The 17367-nt window shown below is 36.9% G+C and overlaps 3 protein-coding genes and 1 long non-coding RNA gene across 4 annotated transcripts in view; all 4 read left to right on the top strand.

The window, feature by feature from the left end:
• The window catches only part of LOC106333288, a 3054-nt gene extending 2330 nt beyond the window's left edge, over positions 1–724 (top strand). The window contains exons 2-3 of the long non-coding RNA XR_001268329.1: positions 354–413; positions 512–724. This is a non-coding gene — a long non-coding RNA (uncharacterized LOC106333288). The remainder of the gene's footprint in view (positions 1–353; positions 414–511) is intronic.
• A 3317-nt stretch (positions 725–4041) lies between these two features.
• Positions 4042–6548, top strand: LOC106330838. The gene is made up of 3 exons (XM_013769244.1): positions 4042–4499; positions 4697–5982; positions 6166–6548. Exons 1-3 carry the CDS (start codon positions 4042–4044, stop codon positions 6546–6548), a joined length of 2127 nt encoding a protein of 708 aa, XP_013624698.1.
• Positions 6549–10795: 4247 nt separating this feature from the next.
• On the top strand, positions 10796–11697 carry LOC106329345. The gene is made up of 3 exons (XM_013767988.1): positions 10796–11000; positions 11135–11185; positions 11437–11697. The coding sequence occupies exons 1-3, from the start codon at positions 10859–10861 to the stop codon at positions 11466–11468; spliced, it is 225 nt and encodes a 74-aa protein (XP_013623442.1). The 5' UTR covers positions 10796–10858; the 3' UTR covers positions 11469–11697.
• A 2132-nt stretch (positions 11698–13829) lies between these two features.
• LOC106336222 (tubby-like F-box protein 10) lies at positions 13830–16816 on the top strand. The gene is made up of 5 exons (XM_013774984.1): positions 13830–14251; positions 14785–15197; positions 15294–15381; positions 15811–15943; positions 16022–16816. Exons 2-5 carry the CDS (start codon positions 14847–14849, stop codon positions 16764–16766), a joined length of 1317 nt encoding a protein of 438 aa, XP_013630438.1. The 5' UTR covers positions 13830–14251; positions 14785–14846; the 3' UTR covers positions 16767–16816.
• Positions 16817–17367: the final 551 nt, after the last annotated feature.

Raw genomic sequence — 17367 nt, 5'->3', positions numbered from 1 at the left:
AAATATAGCATTTTTAATTATGTGCTATTAAATATATGTCTATTAAACATATGCTATTATAGACGTTTCACCTTAAGTGTTATGTAAAATATAGTAAGAGGAAAAGTGAAACAAGTACGAGAGGGAAAATCAATTATTTTTCCGCTTTAGATATGCATAGCGTTTCAAAACTAAAAGTGCTATGTATACTATGTCCGAAAAGTGTTTTGGAGAAATTAAAATCAGACCAACCTAACATAGCATTTGTATTTTCGCAAACGCTATCTAAAAGTAAGAGATATGTCAACAATAGCACAATCGAAAAAAACGCTATACCGATCTGCTATTAAAACCCATTTTTCTTGTAGTGTAAGATCTGATTCAAATTTCGGAAAGTGAAGAATAGATGGAGGCTCGCCGGTCCCAAATGACTGGTATCGATCTTCCTCTTTGCTTATGATTCTATTTCTAGCTGAAATATTTTGTGGGTGTTTACTTGTTGTTTTCTCTCATGGATTCGAACTGAGGTTAGATGTTGAGGCAAATATTTCCGTCGAGGAACAGATGACGCAGATCACCACAACAAAAAACGTGGAGACTGATCTCGGTCATGGTTTGCTCTCTCTCTCTTTGTTCCTCTAGGTGAATGATTTTCCTGTTTCTAGATGAAATTGTATGTGGTGATATCTGATTTTTTGTAAGATGTTATCTGATTCTTATAATGCTTTTAGAACCAGTTTGTCAAGCTAGTTTGTGTCTTGTTTTGCACTTTATACTCACCTAGTAGCAATCTTTTCTTCAAGTTAGTTTATCTCTTGATCTGTTGTTTTTCTTATGAATTTTATTTAGGATAGGTGTTGAGAATCCCGTGGCAAAAGGAAGTTGAAGAATGCACAAGAGGCTTGACTATGGAGTACGCAAATCGTGGAAGCCTGAGTATTGGAGGATGTGAGTGCAATCTTTGGGTTACATGTAACAAAATCAACTTAGTTTAGGTCAAGTGAGGTCAAGAGAAGGTCCATTGTTGGCAGAGCCGGCTCTTACCCATGGCAACATAGGCATTTGCCATAGGTCCATGGGTCTATAAATTTTTTTTTAAAGGTCCATTCAATCTGTAAAAATTATCAAAAAGTTTATAATTAAGTAAATTGAATTTACTTATTAAAAACAAAACAATAAAAATCTATATTTTCACGATTAGTTTTGAGATACTTTTTTTATTTGTCTCAGGTCTTAGAGTTCAAGTTAAAAAGAAATATAGAAAAGAAAAAAAAATATAGAAAATATTTATAAAAAGTCTATATTTCGTGTTTTGCCCAAGACTATTATATTAGTTAAGACGGCACTGATTGTTGGGTTTAGGTTTAGTTTCCTATAGGTTTTGGTTATTTTGTAAACAATTTTGATATATAAATTTTTAAAATAATTTTATTTTCTAAACAATTTTGATATATATATATATATATATTTTTTTTTTAATAATGTTATAATAGCAATTATTATTTGCAATTATAAGTTATATAATTGCACAACTAAAAGAATGCTATCGAATTAATACTTCAATATAGCATTCAATAAAACGCTATCTAAAGTGCCCGAGAAAAGATTGCGGAGGAAGATACAGCGTTCGCCATAACGTTGCGCTATCTTATAATAGCATTTTTCTCGTGCTATATATGAGACGTTTTCTTTTAGTGTGTCTGCCGAGAAGGAAAGACCGTGGAACCAGCGACTAGACGGCAACGGTGGAGGCGTCGGTATTGTGTAGTAATATTGGCACGAAATGATTCCAATACCATGGGCCTTTGCCTTTTACTGTATTTGTTCTCACCAGCAAACTGAAACAGAGATGAATAGAGTAATGAGGAAAAGTTTGATCATGAGAGAACATCAGCTCCACCATGGCAATCGTGAAGAAAGAAGAAGAAAGACTTGTGAAGAAGATGATGAATTTTTTTAAAAAAATAACTGGATTTTGACCCGCGCTTTAGAAGCGCGGATTTATTTAAGAACTAAATAAATTATTTTTACACAAACTTTTATATAAGATAAAATATAGATTTGAGCACATTTATCGGAAACCAAGAAACCAAACCATAACATTAAAAAAAAAAATTAAACTGAATTTCATATTTAACCGAGCGGATCCAATATCTCTAGAACCAAAACACCAGGATAGAACCAAAAACTAAGAGTATCCAATTTTTTAAATACGAATTATATACCAACAAATATTAGTTATATTTAATTTCTAAATAGCCAAATATCTAAAAATATTATTAATAAACCGACTTACCCAAAAAGCGAATTACCCATTTTTTATTAGAAATATTAAAATTTATCTTAATTATTCGTATTTTTGTCCAAACAACCTGAATAACCCGATATTTAAACTAACAAACCCGAATTATCCAATATTTTTATTATAAATCTGAAATTACCAAAAACCATATCGAACTGGAAACATATTGGACCTGGATTTATTTTGGATATTAACTGGTTCCTAACTTTGGTATCCGAACCAAAGCAGAAACCAAAATAACTTAACTGAAACCGAACTATACTTTGTAAGTACCTGAAAAATTTCTAAATTTGTAGAAACACAACACCAAAAACCAAAAAAAAAAGAACTGAAACCAAATGTTGATGACTAATAGTGCACTACATTTAGATGGTGTGAAAAATTATTGTACTTTTACAAAGTATTTAACTCATTTTAGTTGGGTATATATGTGGTTTATAGACGACTTACGATATAAGCAGTGTTTTCATACACAATTTAGATCCGCAGTCGAATCGGTAAATTTGGTAACCATATATAATATGGTTTCGATTTAATGAAAAAACCCATTAACTAAAAATGCAATAAAACCTAAAAATCCGCCATTAACCCGTGAACCGACACATATTGATCCAGTAAAATCCCAGAAAAATGTGATTAAACTTCTCATATACTTTTTATTAGTATAAAAAATTAGATAAACTATTTGATTTGTCATATAATGTTAATACATTGTATTTATGTTATGCATTTTAATATATGAGTTTTGTAATGATCATATTAAAGTTACATTTGTGAGTTTTGAAATTAATATGAAATTTTAATAATTTTAGGTATATTTTTATAATATAACTATGTATATAGATGAAATCTCATTTTTTCAAGTGAAATTGTTTTAGGATTCTCTTACACTCTCAAATTGTGTGTATATATATATATACACACACTAACAACTTTTTAAGTAGATTTTTTAGGACTTCTTCTTTTTTAATTTTTAATAGTATAGATATTAATTAGATTTAATTATATTTAACAGCTTTCAAAGATTAATGATTTCAATTACAGCTTAAACTAAGTAAGAAGATATTGAAATTGAGTTTACTTGGAGATGAACAATGTTTTATTTCTCATTCTTCTTTATTTTCGGTAACCAATTATGATCATCGTCTCTCAAGCCACAGGGCAGTGAACTAAAATTCAGAATGACAAAAGATCAAACGTATCATAGTTATAATTAACTTTACCAAGTTTCGGCTTTCACTAATTTAAGACCTTTCTTAAACTTATTAATCGTAGCTTTGATATCTATCATCTTCAAAAGATCAGGTTGATTACCTCTCACAAAGTATTCCTGATGCAGCATCATCATCATCATTGGCGCCAACATGAAGCATTTGAATCATAACTCCTTTAGCTTATATATTTTGGGTTTTGGCTTTATTTCCTTTTTCATAACTTCCTTTTTACGTAAGTCTTATGTTTTCCTTTTCTATTAGGGTTTTGTATAATAGAAGAGCTATATAAACGCAGCTAAAGCTCTGATACTAGATACATTTTGATTTTATAATAAGAAGAGCTTTCGCTTTTATCCCTTGTTCGATTCGATTCAATTCATCAGACAAGAAGTTGGTCTCAAGAAGCTATCGAAAGAAACTCTTGATCGATCCAAGAACAGGTCTCGAAGAACCCTAAATTCTTAGATCGACCGTTCACCCATTCGGACGCTGCGCCAGGTTGGTATCAGAGCTCTGCTACGCTCTGACACTTTCTCAACCACTACGATGGTTCGCAAAAATCGTTCTCAGCAATACGCTGATGACGATCTACCAGCATCCCAACAATCCGTCAATGACCTTCAGGCTCACGTCACGGCCCTTGTGGATGCTGTAGCCGCCCTTACAACACAAACCGCCACCCCCGCGATTCGCCCTTGCAGTAATAACCGAACCAGTATCCCTGCGGACTCTGAGGATGAGGACGACAATCCTTTTGCTCCGCTACAACAAGCTCGTCGTCACTGCAACATCAATAACAACTCTGATTCCGATGAAGAACACGACGGCAGAGCATGGAAGTCAAGCTTTAAAATCGAGTTCCCGGAGTTTAAAGGCTCCACAAACGCAGAAGAATTACTCGACTGGTTCGTCACCATCGAAAAAATCCTCGAGTTCAAGGAAGTCCCGCTCGAAAAATGTGTCCCTCTCCTTGCAATACATTTTCACGATCGTGCAGCCGCCTGGTGGGCACAGAGCAAAACAACTCGCGCTCGCTTAGGCAAACCGAAAAGCACCATATGGGACAAACTTAAACGCGAGATGCAAAAAAAAAAATTTCCCTACAACTATGATCAATTGATGTTTCAGAAATTGCAGATCTTCGACAGGGCAGTCGCACTGTTGATGAATACGCAACATAATTCTTCAAGATGATCAATAGGGTGGAGGTTCGAGATTCTGAAGAGCAACTTGTCATGCGCTTTATTGGAGGACTCCGTCAACAAATACAGTTTACCCTGAACCTATTCCGACCACAGTCCATCTCTGAAGCTCATCAACAGGCCATAACAATAGAAAATCAGTCTCATGCTGGTTCTCAGCCTTGGGGTACTTCACGACAGAACCGAACAACAGCAGCGTCCACAACCACAACCACCCCGGACACCACTTCTAACAAAACAGAAACAGCGATTGTGCCTGCAACCACCACGCAACAACAACGCCCTGGCGGCCTACGTTGCTTCTCTTGTGGCGAACATGGCCATCGCCAGTCTGCTTGTCCTTCACGAGCTCATCGCGGTCTCCTCATTGAAGAAGCAGATGATGATCCAGCTCCTATCTACGATGAGGAACCAACTGAAGAAGAAGTCTATCCTGATAACGGACAACTTCATGTTCTTCGTCGATCATGTCTAGCACCTCGCTCGGACACAGAATTTACCCAACGCAAGAGGTTGTTCCAATCTCGATGTACGATTAATGGTAAGGTCTGCACGTTTGTTATTGACTCAGGGAGTACTGAGAACGTCATTGCCGCTGATGCCGTTCAGAAGCTTGATCTGAAAGATGAACCACACCCGTCTCCTTATAAACTTGGTTGGATACAACAAGATCATGACCTTACCATCACTCGACGTGTTCTCGTATCATTCTCTGTTGGCTCGTCTTACCAAGATGAAGTTTACTGTGACATAGCGCCTATGGATGCTTGCCACCTCCTTCTCGGACGACCATGGGAATATGACAGACGCGTAATTCATGATGGCTTTCTCAACACATACACCTTTACTTTTGCAAACCGCAAACTTGTGTTGAAGCCTACACCTGAAACCGTTACATCCCCGTCACCTAAGCCGGTAATGTTCCTCCGCAGAAAGCCATTTATCGACGCCATGTGTGACGCAGGCATGGTTCTGGTTCTTGTTACCAAACCAGTAGCCAATCATCACTTGCCTCAAGTTCCGGAAGCCTTTAAAACTGTCATCTCAGACTTCACCAACGTTTTCCCACAAGATCTACCCGAAGGACTCCCACCAGTACGGGACATCCAGCACCGCATCGATCTTCTTCCGGACGCAGCATTACCAAATCGTTCCCACTACCGTATGAGCCCAAGAGAACACGAAGAGCTGCGACGGCAAGTGGAGGAGCTCGTGGCAAAGGGATTTCTCCGTGAAAGTCTCTCTCCGTGTGCGGTTCCCGCCTTACTCATTCCTAAGAAGGACGGTTCGTGGAGAATTTGTGTTGACAGTAGAGCTATCAACAAAATTACAATCCGTTACCTCTTTCTGATTCCATGTCTTGACGACCTACTGGACCAGATCGGCAAGGCAACTATATTCTCTAAGCTTGATTTGAAAAGTTGATATCATCAGATATGAATCAATCCCGGTGATGAATGGAAAACAGCTTTCAAGACTCGCGAAGGATTATTTGAATGGCTTGTCATGCCTTTCGGCATCTCTAATGCTCCCAGTACTTTCATGCGTGTTATGAATCAAGCATTACGTCCTTTCATCGGCAAATTCGTCGTCGTTTACTTCGATGATATTTTGATCTTTAGCACGTCACTGGAGGAACACGTGCGCCACCTTTCAGACGTTCTCACCATATTACGCCAGGACAAGTTCTATGTTACCTTGAAGAAGTGCGAGTTTGGCTCCTCTAAAGTACACTTCCTTGGCTATATTGTTTCGGCACAGGGACTTGTTGTTGATCCCGCCAAAATCTCTGTGATACAGTTGTGGCCATCACCAACCACGATCACCGAGGTTCGTAGCTTTCTGTTATAGGCGCTTTGTATCACAATTTAGTAGTCTTATGGCACCTATTACTGACTGCATACGCGATGGACACTTTACCTGGACTACGGAAGCTGCTCGGGCCTTTCTGGTCATTAAAGACAAACTCTGCTCTGCCCCAGTCCTTGCACTCCCAGACTTCTCTTTGGTGTTTGAGCTACATTGCGATGCCTCGAAGACAGGCATCAGAGCTGTTTTGAGTCAAAAAGGCCGTCCCATTGCCTTCTACAGTGAGAAATTAGCTGGTGCACGTTTTCGTTACAGCACCTACGACATCGAGTTCTATACAATCGTCCAAGCCATCAAACATTGGCGGCAGTATTTGTTTCATAAAGAATTCGTTCTTTATACCGACCATGACGCATTGAAACATCTAAGCAGCCAAGGAAAAGTTTCGTCGCGCCATACATCTTGGATAGCATTCCTTTAGCAATTTACATTCGTCATCAAGCATACTTCGGGTGCTTCAAACAGAGTTTCCGACGCCTTAAGTCGCAGGCATTTTGTTCTTACGGTTCTTCACACATCAGTTCCCGGCTTCGCCACCTTTGCAGATCTTTATCCTAGTGATCCGTTCTTTGGTAACATCTTTGCAACTTTGTCATCAGGAATACCACTTGCGGACTACACCTTGCACGATGGGTTTCTTTTCTATGGGTCACGACTCTGCATTCCTGACTATAGCCTCCGGTTGCAGCTCATTACGGAACTCCATTGCGAAGGTCATATTGGCGGAGATCGAACCTTACACCTCGTCACCACTTCCTACTTTTGGCCTTCTCTCCGCCGCGATATGGAAAGATTTATTGAGAGATGTGTTGTGTGCCAAACATCTAAAGGAACTTCTTCAAATGCTGGCCTTTATATGCTTCTACCTGTTCCGACACAACCATGGACGGATATTAGTATGGACTTTGTGGTTGGCCTTCCTCGTACTCAACGAGGTTTTGATTCAATATTCGTCGTCGTTGACCGTTTCTCAAAAATGGTTCACTTCATCCCTTGTAAGAAGACGACCGATGCTTCACAGGTAGCTACATTGTTCTTTCGGGAGATATACTGTTTACATGAATTGCATATGTCTATTGTCTCCAACAGAGATTCGCGTTTTCTTGGAAACTTTTGGCGTTCTCTTTGGAAGCTTTTGGGAACTTCTCTTGATATGAGCTCTGCCTATCACCCCCAAACCGATGGCCAAACTGAAGTGACAAATCGATCTTTAGGGAATCTCTTGCGTTGCTTAGTTGGTGATAGCATTAAAACATGGGATGGGAAGTTGCCTCAAGCTGAATTCGCCCACAACCATGCTTTTAATCGGAGTTTAGGCTTCTCTCCTTTCCAGGTGATTTATGGAACAGTTCCTCGAGCTCCAGTAGATCTTTCTACTCTACTGGATCATACTCGCATTCATGGCGATGCAGCAAAGTTTGTCGACTCCTTCACGCATCTCTATGAGCAAGCCATCACGAATTTAGAAGCTTCTTCGGCAAACTACAAACGTCATGTGGACAAGCACCGACGTCGTCTTGTATTTGAAATTGGAGATTTCGTTTGGGCATATCTTACACGGGATAGGATGCCGGCTCATGCTTACAACAAACTCAAAGCCAAGAAGATAGGTCCGCTCGAAGTCCTGGAACGTATAAATGACAATGCTTACCGTCTCCGTCTCCCTGCTGATATTAACACTTCTGATGTGTTTAATGTCAAGTATTTGTCTCGTTTTGTTTCCGACACCAATGGTTCAGATTCGCGGTCGAATCCTTCTCACCCGGGGAGACCTGATGCAGCATCATCATCATCATTGGCGCCAACATGAGGCATTTGAATCATAACTCCTTTAGCTTATAAGTTTTGGGTTTTGGCTTTATTTTCTTTTTTCATAACTTCCTCTTTACGTAAGTTTTATGTTTTCCTTTTTTATTAGGGTTTGTCTAATAGAAGAGCTATATAAACGCAGCAAAAGCTCTGATACTAGATACATTTTGATTTTATAATAAGAAGAGCTTTCGCTTTTATCCCTTGTTCGATTCGATTCAATTCATCAAACAAGAAGTTGGTCTCAAGAAGATACCGAAAGAAACTCTTGATCGATCCAAGAACAGGTCTCGAAGAACTCTAAATTCTTAGATCGACCGTTCACCCATTCGTACGCTGCGCCAATTCCTATGTTGCAAGCAATTTTCTGCTTCTGCTTTAGCTTTCATTTGCTTTAGCACTTTTCTTAAACCAATACAACATAGCTTGGACATGCATTTTCTTCAAAAGCTCAGGTTGACTTCTTACGTCTAGATTCTAAAGGGTTGCTATTGATTACTCTAACTGTTACTATCCTCTCTCACAATAACACATGTCTGGCTATCTTCCAACATCAGTTCAAATTCAAAATCGATCCTAGGGAGCCTTCTTTTCCTCTCGTTCTTTTTGGGTAAACACGGTGAGAGATTCAGAGGAAACCCTGGTTTTTCCTACTTGAGAAACATATAAGACCATTGCCTTTTTATGCTTCTCCATGTGGTATAACTTATATTTTAGTTTATTATCTTGTTGCTCAAACAGTTTTAGTTCCTCTTCTTGTTTTTGTAACTCTTCAAGCAACCCAGTCACTCAATCAGACTATTCATTTTTTTGCTCTCAATCCGTCAATGTGTTCTACGGAATTTAGAGATTAGGTAGAGTCATTGTTAACAGGTTGCATCTATGAATTTTCTTCGATAAGATGAGTTTCCCCTCCCATGAAATCATCATTCGCTAACTCCCACTGCTGATCAGCATTTCTAAGACCCTACAAATATAAGTCCAACAAAACTTAAACCATAAAGAAGATAGATCACCTAAATCACAGAAAAAGAAGAAGTCAATACTCCCAAATTCGTATTTAAAAAAAGTAAAAAGTTACAAAAATCTAAATTCAATTAAAAGAGAGGAAATCCCTCAAATCTATGATAATAGAATAAGATGATCTTCTCGTGATTTCTAAAAGCAATTCAATATGATTGATTCAGCTGGGAATTTAGGTTAGAAACTTTCACGGGATATTTCGTGAAAATGATTAACCTTATTTTGTTGATGATTTGGATTTTCGATGTGCATTTTGATCTCTTCAAAGCATGAGCTTTTGATTTCTGATGATTATGTTTTGTTCATTTTTTTTACTCATAAGTCATGTATAATCTAACTATCTGGAAATATCTTTGCTTGTTAGTGAAATTAGGTACCAAAAAACATACGATTTGATAAAATGTTAGTTTAATAAAATGGGCCTTATGTAACGTTATGGAATCTTTTTGGTAAGTCACATGATATATTGGAGTAATAAATGAGTTTAGTTTAATTAAACTATTTAAGTATAGTTAGAGAAATATAAGGCTCCGACTGGTGACCTTTTCGGGAACACGAGGAACGAATAGGAATAAAATTGCAGGAATGAAAATGAATCTTTGTTCTTTGTCAAATTTAACAAGGAATGCTTTTGTTCTATATTTCTCTACAAAAAAAAATAATGGGGAGAAACAAAAAAGAAAAACTATTCCTTGTGAATTGTGATTTTTGGGAATGTTAAGGAATTCAGTGTTCTCTTTCGTTCATTGGTCACCATTCAAAGCCAAAGTAAAACCAAAAATTATAATTAGTTAGTGAATAGGTCCAACAACTTTGTATAAGTAAATTTTTTTTCATAATGTTTCCCTTTTAATAGTATAGATTATATATATAATTAAATTTTTATTTGGTTTAATTAATTTTAGTTTGTTCGGTTAAAAATAAACCGAATAAAACCAGCAAACCGATGTAAAACCATGTTTTATGGGTAATGAAGTTTCGAACTAACTTTTCATGGAAAAATAGATTTACAACTACCAATTAGTGGTGATCTAGCACGAGACCATAGTTTGGTGGGGTTCTGATGTTATATGATAGTTATCGTGGGGAAATAGATCGTACATCCGTTTTTACCTAAAACAAATTTATTCTACGGGGTTTAACTTTAAAAATCCAATACTTAATGGCATAACCACTAATTAGTCCATTAATTTGTGTTGGTCCACCGTCGATCTTGAATAGTAACCGACAAATATACAAAAATTTAGTAGATAACTTTGCAGTAATGTCATGACCAAAAAGATTAAATAAATTTTGCAGTAATGTTAAAGGGATAGATAATGTTAGGAGAGTAATCATGACGCGTGTACATGGACTAGTGGTCAAACCTGGCAACTGCGACATTTCTATAAATAACCACAAAAGCTCAAATTTGAAGAAAGAGAAAGGAAAAAAAAATCAAAGATCTAAACAATAGAAGAATGATGAAGAAGCAATTGACAATAGTGGCGGCTCTTCTGATTCTGGTGGCTTTATCTTCCAATTTGGATATGGTTGCTGAGGCTCAGTTAGGCCCTGGAGACTGCTACGACGGTTGCTCCACCGCCTGCGTCCAGCGCGACTGTGAGCACCCTCTTCTTTCTTCATTTACATATACGCTTCTCTTCACTTATATGAATCCCCAACGCTACACAAATTCTGGGGATTAGTCTAAATATCTTGTTTTTAATCTTTCTACCTTTTTTTATGTTTTCCAGCGAGAAAGACGTCCCGATGCGATCGCAAGTGCTCTATTCGGTGTGGCCCAGGTAATTAATGAACCGGATCCTTATATCTGGTACATTTGTATAATCGGTAACAACTCTAACCGGTCGGTTAGCTTTGTATGTTATCATGCATGAAACAGACTAACAGGGTCGGAATTTATGATCTATGGTCTACCATACTTAAAGCAGTGTTGTCTATTAGAATCAGATCATACGTCGTGAGATGACTTGGTTTAGCATCTGAGTGAAACCAAAAAAGGACTTGAAACTCTTTTTTTTTATGGTAATTGCAGATACTAAAAAGGCAGGAGAGACTGGTGCTTAAACTTTGATATTTACTAAGATCCATATTTTGGATTTAATAATGTTGTAATCTTCGTTTCAAAATTTTATCTCTGCAAAACATATTACGTATTGTTTATGTTGTACTATTGTAGTCAATAACCAATAATTGCTGCTCCGATGTTCCATTTAACTACTAGTATTACCATATGTATTAACTTTGAAATGTAATGAAAACTGGTCGAACTACGATCCAACGATTCAATGTTCCAGTCAATTTGCCATGTTAGTATCAACTCGTATTTAAAAACTGCTAAGAACCAGTGAACTCGTATAAAAACTGCTAAGAACCAGTGAGCTCATGTCTTGTCTTCTCTTTATTAGACTGTCCGGCTATAGGATAGGTAACACACTAACACGTACCGGCTAATTGTCCTATGTTTATCTTCTCTTCCTTTGTCAGGCCCAACTCTAGGGTAGGTTGGGTAGCTCATTGGAACCGATCAACTTATCTCTCTCTTGTCTTCTCTTAAATAGCAATGCGATTCAAGTGTGATAGCGATTTGAGTGTGGAAGCCATGTGATTTGGTAGGATGCAATGGGTAAAAATTGTGAATAGTAATGCCGTTCGGAAGCAATGCAATTATTACACATCTTTTAATAGCAACACGATTTGAAAAGGATTGAAATAACTAGAATGGACCAGACTTAAGAAATTATTTTGTATTTATATATTTTTAATTTCGTAAAAGTAAATTAAATTTATGAATATAGGATTTAATGAAAATATAATCCTAAATAATTAATTCAAGATATAAATTAATTGAATATTTTGGTCACCTGTAACACCTCCTGATCAATAACAAGTATAGAGAAGTGCTATTTGTTTAGAAGCATAACAACTTCGATATTAGCTGTTTTTTTGTCATTCTCTCTAGATGTTATACCTTGGAAATGATTCAGAATTTTTAGTTCATTACTATCATTGTCAATTTAAGTGAAAATGGAACAATGGAAGTAATTCTGTGAGGTAAGGGTTCTCTGAGTTGTGAAGAGAAAACATGCATGATGCATGATGCATGTCACAGGTTTTGGTAGGGGAAAATATGATTCTAAAACCAGTATGTAACGAGAGATGGATAATTGAGATTAACCATAAATTTACAGAATATATAATATATAGATTGAGGCTAAAAGATCCAAGAAAAAAGGATTATAATTTGTGATTTTTGGCTCGATTTAGAGACCGGTATGTAGAAGGATATACATCCTTTAGGCCTAGGCATTTCAGGTATCGGTTCGGTTCAGATATTTCGGTTTTCGGGTAGTTCGGGTAGGAGGCTAGAAGATCCATTTACTACTTGACCTATTTTCGGTTCGGTTCGGTTCGAATAATTTTGGGTTCGGTTCGGATAGTAAAACTAGGAACCAGAAATACCCGGAAATAATTCGGTTCTCATTTGGATCCGGTTCAGGTTCAGATAATTCAGGTAGTTCGAATAATGTGGATAAAATATCGGTTATTTAGGGTAAAATATCAAATCATTAGGATGATTTTTATAATTTTTTTGGATATTTCGGATTACTATGGATATTTCGGATAAAACTATTGGGTTAGTTTCAGATACTTTCGGGTAATTCAGATACTTTATAATAATGTAGTTATCCTCAACTATTTTCAGATACTTTTAATAGATTTTTAAATTAAAAATATATATTTAGTTATGTTATATGTATATATAATTAATATTTTTACATATTCCGGGTACCCGTTCGGTTTTCGGTTCGGTTATTTCAGATATAAAAATATATTAACTGCTCGAGTATTTGAGGGTATTAGTCCGGTTTCGGGTATTTCGGTCCGGTTTCGGTTTGGTTTTTTTTGGTTCCGCTTATTTTGCGTAGGCCTAACATCCTTGTTCCATCGAAGGCAAACTAATCATCAGAATGTATTTTAGATGGAACGGTTTGCGGTGGAGTCTTCCTAGTCTATCCAAAGAAAATGGTTTGGAGCTTCCAGTTACTTCCTAGCCTATCATAATGTATTGTAGATGGATCGGTTTATGTCCGGTTTAGTTAAACTGGTTATTGGAAAACGATCCAATATCGATAAACCGGACGTAAACCAGCTTATATAATTCAAATTTGGGAAAATATATTAATCAAGAATGCTTGTCAGTGATAACTAAGACTCCAAGTTAAACGGTGATAAATCTCTTTCAGTAACAATTAGGTAAAATGGTTTATCAACACACACAAAAAAAGTCAAAATGATAGTTCGGGTCTTTGCATGATGCGAGGCGAAGGTCATGCCGCCTCGTGGACAATAACGCTTAACAATGTCCACTTTATTACCATTTCTCTCTCTCTGTCTCTCTCTCTCTCTCTCAAGAATACAAATAATTAAAAAAATTCATATAAATTCGAGTACAATAAAATCCAGAGAAGAAGCATTCCACGGTATCATTTAATAATTAAAAAATCTTAACTATTTACTTGCTGGCTCGTGAATGAACTATTAAAGAAAAAAAACAAGAAGGCTCCTGGTACTGACAAAAAAGCAGAGAGAAGGACGACTTTATCTTTTTCTGGTTTTAATTGTTCTCTCTGACTTTATGGGTTCTTTTGTTCTAGTCTCCTACGGATCTGCTTAAATCCGTGCGATCTGTTTACACGTAATCTCTGGAGGATCTGAGTTGTTGAGCCAGACCCAGATTGTGTTCTACTTATTTTTTTGCTGAACTTCTTGATTTGGTCGGAGAAAGCTTAAGTTTAGGTGGGTTTTGTCTTTGAAGCTTCTGAGTTAATTACCTTCTTGTCTGAAAGGTTCGTTCTCTAACCCTTCTTCTTTTCTTTCTTTAATATTTTTATGCACTGAGATTATATATGTCCTAAACCCAATAATTTCGTTAAAAATCTTGAATCTATAGGAAGTAAATAAGATGAGTTTTTCTAGTTTCAAGATTGAATTTTGATGTTCTAATGATTATTATGAAAACCGTTTCATATCCTTGATATATGTTTTAAGTTAATTTATTTTGCTTTAATTATCAAATTGACTCTTGATTTTACCTTCTACACAGTTATGTGATCTGGATTTTGCATTTGGTGGAATTGATATCAGATTCTCTTTGATTAATTATTATTGTCATAAAGAAAAAGTTTTCTCTTTGCTTGATTAAAAGCTATATGGTGAGGACATGGCCTAGTTTCTTTATTGGGCATGCAGTGAAGCTTTAGCTAATCGTCTTTCTCTTTTAGCCTCCACTTGTCTTTTTTTTTTTTAACTTTAGTTTCTTACTTACTAAAAGGTGACTCAGAATTGCCAAGCTTTAATGACTTTTTAATCTTATGTACAGTCAGTGGAATCTCTCATCTCAGTCTGAAGCTCTCTTTGTTGGATTTGGAAATAGAAAGATAAATGTCGTTTAGGAGCATTGTTCAAGATTTGAGAGATGGGCTTGGGAGCTTGTCTAGGAGGAGTTTCGACTTCAGGCTTCACAAAGGGAAATCTCAGGGCTCTTGTGAGTATTCCTCTTCACGTGACCTCTTGTCACCTCTGATAGTTCAGACAAGCAGATGGGCTAATCTTCCTCCGGAGCTGCTCTTGGATGTGATCAAAAGATTAGAGGAGAGTGAGAGTACTTGGCCTGCAAGAAAACATGTGGTGGCTTGTGCTTCTGTTTGTCGGTCTTGGAGAGCTATGTGCCAAGACATTGTCCTGTCTCCTGAAATCTGCGGGAAGCTCACTTTTCCAGTTTCCCTCAAACAGGTTTGCTCCTCAAGAAAACTTCTCTTTTGTGTTGTTTTTTTAGTTCAAAACAAACTGATGAAGAAGCTTTTGTTTACTGTGGTTAATGTTTTGCAGCCAGGGCCTCGCGATCCGATGATTCAGTGTTTCATTAAGAGGGATAAATCAAAGCTAACGTTTCATCTCTTCCTTTGTTTAAGTCCTGGTAAGCTTTGTTGTTAGTGACTTAGCTGTTGGTGTTGAAAACAATATTCAATAAATTGCTAGGCGGTAACTAGTCGGCTTAGGCTGCCCAGGAGAAGCCTAGTCGTTAACAAATTATTGATTTATTTTTATATATTTTGCATTTAGGTTTTATTATAAAATTATTTGATGCATTATAAAAACTAAATATATAAGAAATAAAGAAATTAGACAATTTTGTGGATTTGAACTATCATTATTGCTTGATTCAGAGATTTAAACTTATTTAGATTGTTTTAAACCGATTCAGAACATTTTAAAACCGATTTGAGTCGCATAATTAGATTTGAAGAAAATCGTTTCGAGTGGTTAAAAAAAATCGGTTCGTTTATGACTTGGGGGATCATTAGTTTATGTCTGAAGACTAGTCGCATTATGTTTTTTTATTCAGCTCTACTTGTGGAGAATGGGAAGTTTCTTCTTTCAGCTAAAAGAACTCGTAGAACTACTCGAACCGAGTACATTATCTCCATGGATGCTGATAACATCTCAAGATCAAGCAACTCTTACCTTGGAAAGCTCAGGTTCGTTTTGAGCTCCTTGATAGTTTTGAGCTACTTTTAATTCCCACTCACTTATTGAAGATTCTTTCCTTCTCTCAGATCAAACTTTCTTGGGACAAAGTTCTTGGTTTACGACACACAACCACCACAAACCCCATCTTCTTCAAGTGCACTCATCACTGACCAAACAAGCAGAAGCAGATTCCACTCTAAAAGAGTTTCTCCTAAAGTCCCATCCGGAAGCTACAACATTGCTCAAATCACATACGAGCTCAACGTGCTGGGCACGCGCGGGCCGAGGAGAATGCACTGCACCATGAACTCGATCCCAACTTCATCTCTCGAACCAGGCGGCTCGGTTCCTAACCAACCTGAGAAGCTCGTCCCTGGCCGTCTCGACGAGTCATTCCGCAGTAACATCTCATTCTCCAAGTCATCACTCGACTACCGTTCAGTAGATTTCAGCAGCTCTAGGTTCTCTGAGATGGGAGTAGTATCGTGCGAGGAGGACCAAGAAGAGACGAGTTTCAGACCGTTGGTTTTGAAGAACAAGCAGCCGAGGTGGCACGAGCAGTTGCAGTGTTGGTGTTTGAATTTCCGTGGACGTGTGACGGTTGCGTCTGTTAAGAACTTCCAGCTTGTGGCTGTGAGACAGCCTCAGACGCAAGGGACAGGCGGCGTTGCACCAGCACCGGGAGCTCATGGAGAGCAAGACAAGGTGATACTACAGTTTGGTAAAGTGGGGAAAGATATGTTCACGATGGATTATAGGTATCCGTTGTCTGCGTTTCAAGCGTTTGCGATTTGCTTGAGCAGCTTTGACACCAAGCTCGCTTGTGAATAACAGAAGAAACATTACTTCTCCTAAACATTCATCTAATCCTTATTGTGTCTCTTTATCTTTTTTTTTGGTTTGGTAAAAGTCAATTTGTCTCAATCCTCGGTTGTTATCGTGAGAGTCAGGCGTCTACTGTTAACCTCTTCTCTACAGTCACTGGCCAATCTTCACTGACTTATAAGTTATAACCGATATCATAAAATTTGAGAAGACTTTCTTTCTATGTAATAAAAGTTAAGATTTCAATTGGTATTTACACTACAAGAAAACAGCGGCATACTGAAGGAAAAAATCGTCGGTATGTCGTCGGAATAGCGTTATTCCGACGACATACCGACGAAAAAAGTCCTCGGAAATAACTATTCGAAAATTCATCTTTCCTCGGAAAACCCTCGGAATATTTCCAAAAATTAAAAAAAAAAATTATAAATTTATTTTTTTAAATTGAAATTCGAAAATATAAAATTAAAATTGAAATAAAAAACATATTTAAAATACAAAAAATAATAAAATAGTTTTTATAAATTAAAAAAATGTTTTATAAATACAAAATTAGTTTTAAAAATATGAAATCATCTTTTTATAAATACAAAATAGTTTTTATAAA

This window comes from Brassica oleracea, chromosome C3, assembly GCF_000695525.1.
Source record: "Brassica oleracea var. oleracea cultivar TO1000 chromosome C3, BOL, whole genome shotgun sequence".
Classification (NCBI taxonomy): Eukaryota; Viridiplantae; Streptophyta; class Magnoliopsida; order Brassicales; family Brassicaceae; genus Brassica; species Brassica oleracea.
Note: the sequence above shows the minus strand (reverse complement) of the source record. Positions and strands in the feature narration are given on the sequence as shown.

Bases quoted from the DNA above. Each gene is read 5' to 3' on its own strand.
- LOC106336222 (XM_013774984.1), top strand. From the start codon at position 14,847: ATGTCGTTTAGGAGCATTGTTCAAGATTTGAGAGATGGGCTTGGGAGC. The intron at 15,198-15,293 runs GTTTGCTCCTCA...AATGTTTTGCAG, and splicing joins TTCCAGTTTCCCTCAAACAG to CCAGGGCCTCGCGATCCGAT. The intron at 15,382-15,810 runs GTAAGCTTTGTT...TTTTTTATTCAG, and splicing joins CTTCCTTTGTTTAAGTCCTG to CTCTACTTGTGGAGAATGGG.
- LOC106329345 (XM_013767988.1), top strand. From the start codon at position 10,859: ATGATGAAGAAGCAATTGACAATAGTGGCGGCTCTTCTGATTCTGGTG. The intron at 11,001-11,134 runs GTGAGCACCCTC...TATGTTTTCCAG, and splicing joins CGCCTGCGTCCAGCGCGACT to CGAGAAAGACGTCCCGATGC. The intron at 11,186-11,436 runs GTAATTAATGAA...TGGTAATTGCAG, and splicing joins CTCTATTCGGTGTGGCCCAG to ATACTAAAAAGGCAGGAGAG.
- LOC106330838 (XM_013769244.1), top strand. From the start codon at position 4,042: ATGGTTCGCAAAAATCGTTCTCAGCAATACGCTGATGACGATCTACCA. The intron at 4,500-4,696 runs GTGGGCACAGAG...GATGATCAATAG, and splicing joins CACGATCGTGCAGCCGCCTG to GGTGGAGGTTCGAGATTCTG. The intron at 5,983-6,165 runs GTTCGTGGAGAA...AATGGAAAACAG, and splicing joins ACTCATTCCTAAGAAGGACG to CTTTCAAGACTCGCGAAGGA.